The sequence below is a fragment of the Enoplosus armatus genome, chromosome 7, assembly GCF_043641665.1.
Source record: "Enoplosus armatus isolate fEnoArm2 chromosome 7, fEnoArm2.hap1, whole genome shotgun sequence".
Taxonomy (NCBI): domain Eukaryota; kingdom Metazoa; phylum Chordata; class Actinopteri; order Centrarchiformes; family Enoplosidae; genus Enoplosus; species Enoplosus armatus.
This window is the reverse complement of record NC_092186.1, coordinates 19,637,958-19,646,594: the sequence shown is the minus strand read 5'-3', so window position 1 is coordinate 19,646,594 and position 8,637 is coordinate 19,637,958. Positions and strand designations below refer to the sequence as shown.

General features: G+C 41.0%; 2 protein-coding genes across 2 annotated transcripts; one reads left to right on the top strand and one right to left on the bottom strand.

The window, feature by feature from the left end:
* Nucleotides 1-310: 310 nt before the first annotated feature.
* On the bottom strand, nt 311-3,237 carry LOC139288191 (mpv17-like protein 2). Its single transcript, XM_070909458.1, has 5 exons — nt 3,048-3,237; nt 2,018-2,179; nt 1,444-1,520; nt 720-848; nt 311-409 (listed from the first exon to the last, which is right to left on the bottom strand). The coding sequence occupies exons 1-5, from the start codon at nt 3,235-3,237 to the stop codon at nt 311-313; spliced, it is 657 nt and encodes a 218-aa protein (XP_070765559.1).
* Nucleotides 3,238-4,759: 1,522 nt separating this feature from the next.
* LOC139288198 (mpv17-like protein 2) lies at nt 4,760-8,413 on the top strand. The gene is made up of 5 exons (XM_070909464.1): nt 4,760-4,949; nt 6,344-6,505; nt 6,877-6,953; nt 7,876-8,004; nt 8,315-8,413. The coding sequence occupies exons 1-5, from the start codon at nt 4,760-4,762 to the stop codon at nt 8,411-8,413; spliced, it is 657 nt and encodes a 218-aa protein (XP_070765565.1).
* Nucleotides 8,414-8,637: the final 224 nt, after the last annotated feature.

The following is an 8,637-nucleotide window of genomic DNA, read 5'->3' as shown; positions in this document are numbered from 1 at the left end:
CATTCAATCAGAGACATGTGGTCAGTTTAAACTTGAGAGGGGAGCAGGTTTGTCAGAGGAAAAAGACCACCGGAATAATGCAAACTGTTATAACAGTCTCACAACATTTTGCAAAGATGGAAAAGAAGAGTTCATTTGCAAAAACAAATAAATGCCATTTTTGAAATTAATAAACCAACACCAGTCTGATTGATACCATGATTGCTGAAAATAAATAAAAATGGAGATATTTACTTTTGCAAATGTTTGAACAGATAAAAACAGATTTTTGCCTCCGATGAACGACTTCACAGTTGAGCATGAACTCTCTCTAAGCTTTCTCCTGCAGAGGGTTGGATGGTGGCAGCGCTTCCTGCTGCACATCCACAGCACTGCTGTCTGATACCACCTCAGTGGGATGGCTGTCCTCCTGTCAACACAACAGAAACCAATACACATAATCAACATAATCAATACCACTTCATTCAACTACTGAGCGAGTAGAAAACTCTGACAGACACAATGAGTTTTGATATACACCGTTGATATATACTGTGTATATACAGTATAATTGTCTGTTTACATTAATTTTATTTTGTGTGAAATATCCAAAACACATATAAGGATCACAGTGTTGAAAACTAAAACATACAAAGCTGTTTAATGGTCATATAAAAAAACACATTCTCTTCATAAAAGACGTGAAAAGTATCCAGGAAGCTCCTGTGTGGCTGACTTACTCTGTGTTTGATGTAGGACAGGTAGATGTCCCACCCTAAGGTGACAAAGTTGATGTACACAATGCGGAATTTGGGAGAGAGAAAGTAGAAGTTGATCATCTGAACAGGAGGCCAAACACACCAGTCCGCCTGCAGGCAAGAACAGCACAGATTAGCATAAACAAACCTGGACAGATTACCCAGCGCACACATCGTTAAAACTGTGAGAAGAGGAGGGAAGTCTGCTCCGTCTGCTGAGCAGGCTGGGAAATCAACACAGGGCACGGGCCAAACTGTGATAAACACTGGCTCCGACACGGAGGTTGTATTTGATCAGTCACTTTCAGCTGGCGATCAACCAAGATTTCTGTTTTTACAAATCTGACTGAGAGGAGAAACAGGTGGTTTAGAGGAAACCGCCAGTGAGATTCTTCAAATACATTATTTTCCAAAACATTAGAAAGCACGCAGTCTCAGAAGTCATGAATAAATATAGTTAGCATGTTGTGATCACAGATGATTGTTACTCATCAGCTATACTGATCACATTTCAAAGGGTCAGTAGTAAGACAAACAGAAAAACATTGGAGAGCCGTTTGATGCAAAAAAGCTGCAAAGTAAACTTCTCATCTCTGCTTCAGAACAAAGAGGAACTTGTGATGTGATGAGTGAACGATATTGTGAGTTCATGTGCACTGATCTGCTGCTCCAGGTCTGCAGGTCAGACCCTGACAGGTGTACTTGCCTTATAAAATTCCAAGAACTTGTCTGTAAACTCCTCCCATGCTTCGGATAAAGTGCGTCCCTCCATGAGACCCATACCTGCAATAAACAGAGTTGTCTGTCAGATGTGTGTCAGCGCTGCTCTTCATCAAAACCAACGTCAGGTAAGGATGTGCTTCTGCTAATGTGCTAGCACCCTGACAAATGTTGATGCATACCTCATTACCTCACTATTTATTCTTAAATGTTTAAGTGCAATAGATATATAGTCATACACTTCAGTGCAACACATACATACATATACATTGTTATTGTATATATTTTCTTACCTCATTGTTCACTTAAATACTGTAAATGTGTATATTTTTTATTTTCTATTTTCTATTTCTTATTTTTATATTTTGTACATACTTTTAGTTTTTTATGCTACTTTACTCTTGAATGGGAGCACCGGTACTGTACAATTTCCCCCCGGGGATCAATAAAGTATTTCTGATTCTGATTCTGATTCTGATTCTGCATATATGTGTGCACTAAGGGAGGAAGAAAAAAATCGAAAATTAATGAATATGGTGATAAACTAAAGATTTTCTCACCTACAAAATAGCACATTGCGGTTGTTGGCGAGGCAATAAGCTGGTCCACCAGGACCTTCTTGCCCACCGTGTTCAGAGCTCTGCCCACATAGACTCTGTCCAGCCAGCGGTACCAGTAGTGCACCAGTGGACCCATGGAGCAGCCCGCCACAAACATGCGACCTTTAGGGGGGAAGGATTAAGGGAAAAAGAAAGAATTAATGGCAATGAGTCATTTAAAGCTCTCTCATTGAGCCCATCCTCACCTCCTCCATCACTTTTAACACAATTAATGGACTGTATATAAAAAGTGAAAGAAACCTCAAGACACCACCCAGATGAAGGTAAGAAAACCTTTGGGGAATAAAACATGGTAAACTGGAGAGGAGCTTTGCGACATGTTTATTTTGATAGACTTGTCACACTGGTTTGCACTTCGCTGTGTGCGCAAAGTTAGAAAGGCAGTTGGTCATTATCACAAAACAAACCCTCACAGACACAAAGCAGATCCTGTTTACTGCACAGCTTCTCACCAAAATATACAGTAAGTGTCTGACCAAATGTTGTATTGACCAATACAAGGCTCTTGACTGAATCTATGTTGAATATGAATCCAGGAAATAGTTTTGCACAGAGTGTGAGCCCCCCAGATCCTAACACAGCAATAGATATGTAGATCAAATCTTTTTCAAATAAGTTCTTTTGTTTTAGCAAATTATCTGAGGTGCTGTACAAGCAATCAAAGTTTGATTTATTACTGCAGAAATTGTTGATTCTGAATCATTACTGCACAGCTATGGATTCCCTGTTGCCAAAAAGTACAGCATATGTTCTCTGTATCCTGCACACAGTCAGTCACAAAAACCAGGACATTACATTACATTCATTTGTCCAAAGTGACTTAGATGATGCCTCTGTACATTTCATTTCATCGAGAGTGAGGCCAGTCATTCAGTCATGGCTGGAGCAAGGCACCAACAGGTTGATGGTGCTATTCCCACATTAATTAATCAATTATGACGCCCCCCTGGCTCCACTTTTCTTCTCTCACCTGTCCTCCTCCAGTCTCGGACTCTGTCTGGCTCCTTGCAGATCTCCCAGCTCTGCTGCAGGGAGTCTCCCAGCGCCAGCATGACTCCTCCACTCAGGGTGTTGGTGAGCAGCAGGTACCGGCCCTGGAAAAGCGGCCTCCAGGAGAACCGTGTCCGGATCAGAAACTCTTTACCCACCCTGGGAAGCATGATGTTAGGGCTGCAGAGAGAGTGCTGTCATTTGTGTCAGAAAAACAGCTCTCTGTCTCTCTCTGTGGGAACGTTTTTTCAAGTCTGTGTGTAACAAACAAACACACAGTTGATGTATTCTACAAGAAGGCTGAATCCAATGAGAGCTGGAGGCATAGATAGCTGCACCCCCAACACCACCACCACCACCACAAAGGTGAGGATGACCAGTGCAAGAGTTTTGGGGGTGATGAGGGACTCTCGTCACAAATAGAACTAATTCACCAAAAGTTTACAGGAAAGACATTCAGGGTTGGTCACTATACTCTCTCAACAAGTTATGCAGTAATTATCCTACAGGTATTAAATTACTAAAGAAGCTGCTTTGACGGCCGTGGCCACAAGATGTCGCTGTACAACGCAAGCATGTCAACTCAAAGAGTCACTTAGGGGAACAAGTTATTGCCTCCTCTTATACTATTCGGAGTGGATCACAGGATAATCGTGTAAACTCCCATACTTAAAAACATATCAGTGAGGACAGGAAATTATTTCACCGGTGGGATTTAAAATCTTGCACACTGTAAGGAACGCAGGACAATTAATGTGCACTTGATCACGCCTATGTTCGTACCAGACTACAGTGTGTCTGTCATCAAATTCCTTAAAATGAATTTAATTATTAATGTCAAAAATACTTTACAAATGTTACAAATGAAGAGAAAAAACGGGCGGAGTACAGATAAGAAGTGATCTATCTACATCGATTTGCTCTTTTTCCTTACAAGAGCTGTTCTGACATTAGCTAGCTAACGTTAGGAGGGCTAGCTACCGTACAATACAATGCTACTACAGTGCTACCTAGTGTTAAAGCTACAGTAGGTAATATTATTGAATTATGATTTTGGTTGAAATAACTAATTTTGATCATTGCATGTCACTAACTATAATTAAGTTCCTTAAAAAATGTGTGTCTGTGAGCACCCGCCCCCTTTTATTTAGTTTTTTTACCCGGCCTGAATCAAACAACCAATCAGGGTTAGCTAGCACAGGCCAAACATTCATTAATGGATTTTTCTTTTAATGTTATTGATCAAGTGGATTTGGGACCCAGATATGGTGATATTAACTTTATAAGAAAACGAAAAGAGGCTTAGCATTTTTAGTCGTTTTTACAATTATTTAAAAAGGTTTAAAAAGGTTTTGAAGGATTTAACTGTAAGCAGCTTTAAATACTCACTCGGTTTTTATATTCTATTCTTATCTATGTGGAAAGTATTTTGTGATGGGGAGATGTGTTTTGTTGTTTGTTTTTCTTGTTGTTGTGTACTTTTATTTTGAAACCTGTGTTGGAGGTGGAGCCATCTATGTCTCCAGCTCTCACTGATAAAGTTTCAGCCTTCTTGTAGAGTGTATACAAGCTGTGTGTTTATTTGTTACACATTTGGTAGATCACCCTGAAGGCCCTGTGCTGAAGCGTGCTGGTGAAATAAAGAAGATTCCTGTTTTTGTAAAATAACATTTCCACAGAGAGACAGACATCATGCTTCCTCGGGTGGGTAAAGAGTTTCTGGTCCGGACACGGTTCTCCTGGAGGCCGCTTTTCCAGGGCCGGTACCTGCTGCTCACCAACACCCTGAGTGGAGGAGTCATTCTGGCGCTGGGAGACTCCCTGCGGCAGAGCTGGGAGATCCGCAAGAAGCCAGACAGAGTCCGAGACTGGAGGAGGACAGGTGAGAGAAGAAAAGTGGAGCCAGGGGGGCGTCATAATTGCAATGTGGGAATAGCACCATCAACCTGTTGGTGCCTTGCTCCAGCCATGACTGAATGACTGGCCTCACTCTTGATGAAATGAAATGTACAGAGGCATCATCTTAAGTCACTTTGGACAAATGAATGTAATATAATGTACTGTTTTTTGTGACTGACTGTGGAGGAGGATCTGGGGGGCTCACAATCTGTGCAAAACTATTTCCTGGATTCATATTCAACATAATTTGAACAAAGTGTGTGGCTTGTTGCGAATAGATTCAGTCAAGAGCCTTGTATTGGTCAATACAGCATTTGGTCAGATACTTACTGTATATTTTGGTGAGAAGCTGTGCAGTAAACAGGATCTGCTTTGTGTCTGTGAGGGTTTGTTTTGTGATAATGACCAACTGCCTTTCTAACTTTGCGCACACAGCGAAGTGCAAACCAGTGTGACAAGTCTATCAAAATAAAAATGTCGCAAAGCTATATTGTATCATACTGTATTATATGCAGTTCATTAATTAGTCATGCAACACATAAATCACCATAAATAGAAGGTATCTAAAACAAAACAAACATTTCAATAATCTTTTCAAAATAGTTGTTGCTCAATTTACTCTTGTGTGTTGTTAATTATTATTGGGGGGGGTTTAAATCAAATTTTAGTTGTCATTGTTCTTTTTCTCTTTTTAATCTCGTTTTTGCTGAAATCTAATGGTTTAGCTTCATCCTCGCTGCAGTGATGTACAGGTGTACTCTAGGACTATGTGACATCACTATTGGGTGTGGTTAAAGGTGCAACAGAGCACATTTCTGACCACAATCAAACTTTCACTTTTAGAAAACTGCTTTTCAGCACTATGACAAATGTAATGCCTTTTGGCCAATAGGTGGTGCTGCAGCAGCATTATCTAACTATATAGGAAGGAATCTCTGTCTGTATGCATGTATGTCTATATGTATGTATGTATGTATGTATGTATGCATGTATGCATGTATGTATGTCTGTCTGTATGCATGTATGCATGTATGTATGTCTGTATGTATGTATGTACGTATGTATGTCTGTATGTATGTATGTATGTATGTATGTCCTTTGCATATCTTGAGAACCGTTCATCCGATCGGCGTCACACTTGGCAGGTGCATTGTTGAGGACTCAAGGGAGCACAGTGTTGAGTGTGAAGTTGACTGGATGAGTGGTTTTCAATCACTGCAAGCAGCATTTCCGAGGGCTAAGCAATCAGCCTGATCTGAATGGGGCCGCGCTCCAAGCGACCATGCCCCGAAAGGGCACTGCACATGTGTTAAATTTTGAATGACCGACTTATTGCCATTAATGCTTTCTTTCTGCCTTAATCCTTTCCCCCTAAAGGTCGCATGTTTGTGGTGGGCTGCTCCATGGGTCCAATGCTGCACTACTGGTACCGCTGGCTGGACAGAGTGTATGTGGGCAGAGCTCTGAACACGGTGGGCAAGAAGGTCCTGCTGGACCAGCTTATCGTCTCACCGGCATCCGGGTTGTGGTATTTTTTAGGTGAGAAGGATTTAAGAGTTTATTGGCACTAAGCAGCCTGTTTCCTCCCTCCCTTAGTGCACACATGCACGCCTCAACATTTGTCAGGGCACATAAGCAGTTTCTCTATGACATACACACACACACACACACACACACACACACACACACACACACACAGGTAAGACAGAGTGTACAGAGTCAAAGGTTATACTTGAAGGCGTGGGTGAGGTAAAACAAAAGACGGCATATGTCAATATCAGAGGTGGATGGAGTTCAAAGGTCGTCTGTGATAAACAGTTTGGATTTGACTGACGTGTTGTTTGTGATCGTCTGTCCTTATCTGAAGTTGGTTTTGATGACGCACATCTGACAGACAACTCTTATTGCAGGTATGGGTCTCATGGAGGGACACACGTTATCCGAAGGATGGGAGGAGTTTAGAGACAAGTTCTGGGAATTTTATAAGGCAAGTACACCTGTCAGGGTCTGACCTGCAGACCTGGAGCAGCAGATCAGTGCACATGAACGCACAATATCGTTCACTCATCACATCACAAGTTCCTCTTTGTTCTGAAGCAGAGATGAGAAGTTTACTTTGCAGCTTTTCAGCGTTTGTGACTGTAACTTAAACTGAACATGACATGACAATTTCCTTTTGGTTTTGTTAAGCTCAACACTAATAATATTTCGATCAGCCTCAGCTGTACTCTGTGTTTTGTGTTAATTAACAAAAGCACTTAACTTTTTTAAACACAGTAAACAGTATAGCAGTTAAACATCAGCATGTTAGCCTACTGGCGTTAGCATTTGGCTCAGCCTCAGCCTCACAGAGCAGCAAGCATGACTGTAGACTCTCTGTCTTTGTTTTGTTATTTAAGACTTCATGTGCCTGCATTTGTGCAAATGTTGAGCAGATTATATTTACTCACTTTTCAGCATCAAACGGCTCTCCAATGTTTTTCTGTTTGTGTTACTACTGACCCTTTGAAATGTGATCAGTATAGCTGATGAGTAACAATCATCTGTGATCACAACATGCTAACTATATTTATTCATGACTTCTGAGACTGCGTGCTTTCTAATGTTTTGGAAAATAATGTATTTGAAGAATCTCACTGGCGGTTTCCTCTAAACCACCTGTTTCTCCTCTCAGTCAGATTTGTAAAAACAGAAATCTTGGTTGATCGCCAGCTGAAAGTGACTGATCAAATACAACCTCCGTGTCGGAGCCAGTGTTTATCACAGTTTGGCCCGTGCCCTGTGTTGATTTCCCAGCCTGCTCAGCAGACGGAGCAGACTTCCCTCCTCTTCTCACAGTTTTAACGATGTGTGCGCTGGGTAATCTGTCCAGGTTTGTTTATGCTAATCTGTGCTGTTCTTGCCTGCAGGCGGACTGGTGTGTTTGGCCTCCTGTTCAGATGATCAACTTCTACTTTCTCTCTCCCAAATTCCGCATTGTGTACATCAACTTTGTCACCTTAGGGTGGGACATCTACCTGTCCTACATCAAACACAGAGTAAGTCAGCCACACAGGAGCTTCCTGGATACTTTTCACGTCTTTTATGAAGAGAATGTGTTTTTTTATATGACCATTAAACAGCTTTGTATGTTTTAGTTTTCAACACTGTGATCCTTATATGTGTTTTGGATATTTCACACAAAATAAAATTAATGTAAACAGACAATTATACTGTATATACACAGTATATATCAACGGTGTATATCAAAACTCATTGTGTCTGTCAGAGTTTTCTACTCGCTCAGTAGTTGAATGAAGTGGTATTGATTATGTTGATTATGTGTATTGGTTTCTGTTGTGTTGACAGGAGGACAGCCATCCCACTGAGGTGGTATCAGACAGCAGTGCTGTGGATGTGCAGCAGGAAGCGCTGCCACCATCCAACCCTCTGCAGGAGAAAGCTTAGAGAGAGTTCATGCTCAACTGTGAAGTCGTTCATCGGAGGCAAAAAAACATTTTTCTGTTTTTATCTGTTCAAACATTTGCAAAAACAGATATCTCCATTTTTATTTATATTCTGAAATCACGTTTTATTTGTGCACTCCAAGGAATATCAATCAAACTGGTGTTGATTTATTCATTTTAAGAATGACATTTATTTGTTTTTGCAAATGAACTCTTCCTCTCTCC

What these genes read in the sequence shown, in the direction of transcription:
- LOC139288191 (XM_070909458.1), bottom strand. Translation starts at nt 3,237, where the DNA reads ATGCTTCCCAGGGTGGGTAAAGAGTTTCTGATCCGGACACGGTTCTCC. An exon ending in CGCAATGTGCTATTTTGTAG is followed by an intron (nt 1,521 to 2,017) that starts GTGAGAAAATCT and finishes TGTTTATTGCAG; the next exon opens with GTATGGGTCTCATGGAGGGA. An exon ending in TGTCCTACATCAAACACAGA is followed by an intron (nt 410 to 719) that starts GTAAGTCAGCCA and finishes TTGTGTTGACAG; the next exon opens with GAGGACAGCCATCCCACTGA.
- LOC139288198 (XM_070909464.1), top strand. Translation starts at nt 4,760, where the DNA reads ATGCTTCCTCGGGTGGGTAAAGAGTTTCTGGTCCGGACACGGTTCTCC. An exon ending in CCGAGACTGGAGGAGGACAG is followed by an intron (nt 4,950 to 6,343) that starts GTGAGAGAAGAA and finishes TTCCCCCTAAAG; the next exon opens with GTCGCATGTTTGTGGTGGGC. An exon ending in TGTCCTACATCAAACACAGA is followed by an intron (nt 8,005 to 8,314) that starts GTAAGTCAGCCA and finishes TTGTGTTGACAG; the next exon opens with GAGGACAGCCATCCCACTGA.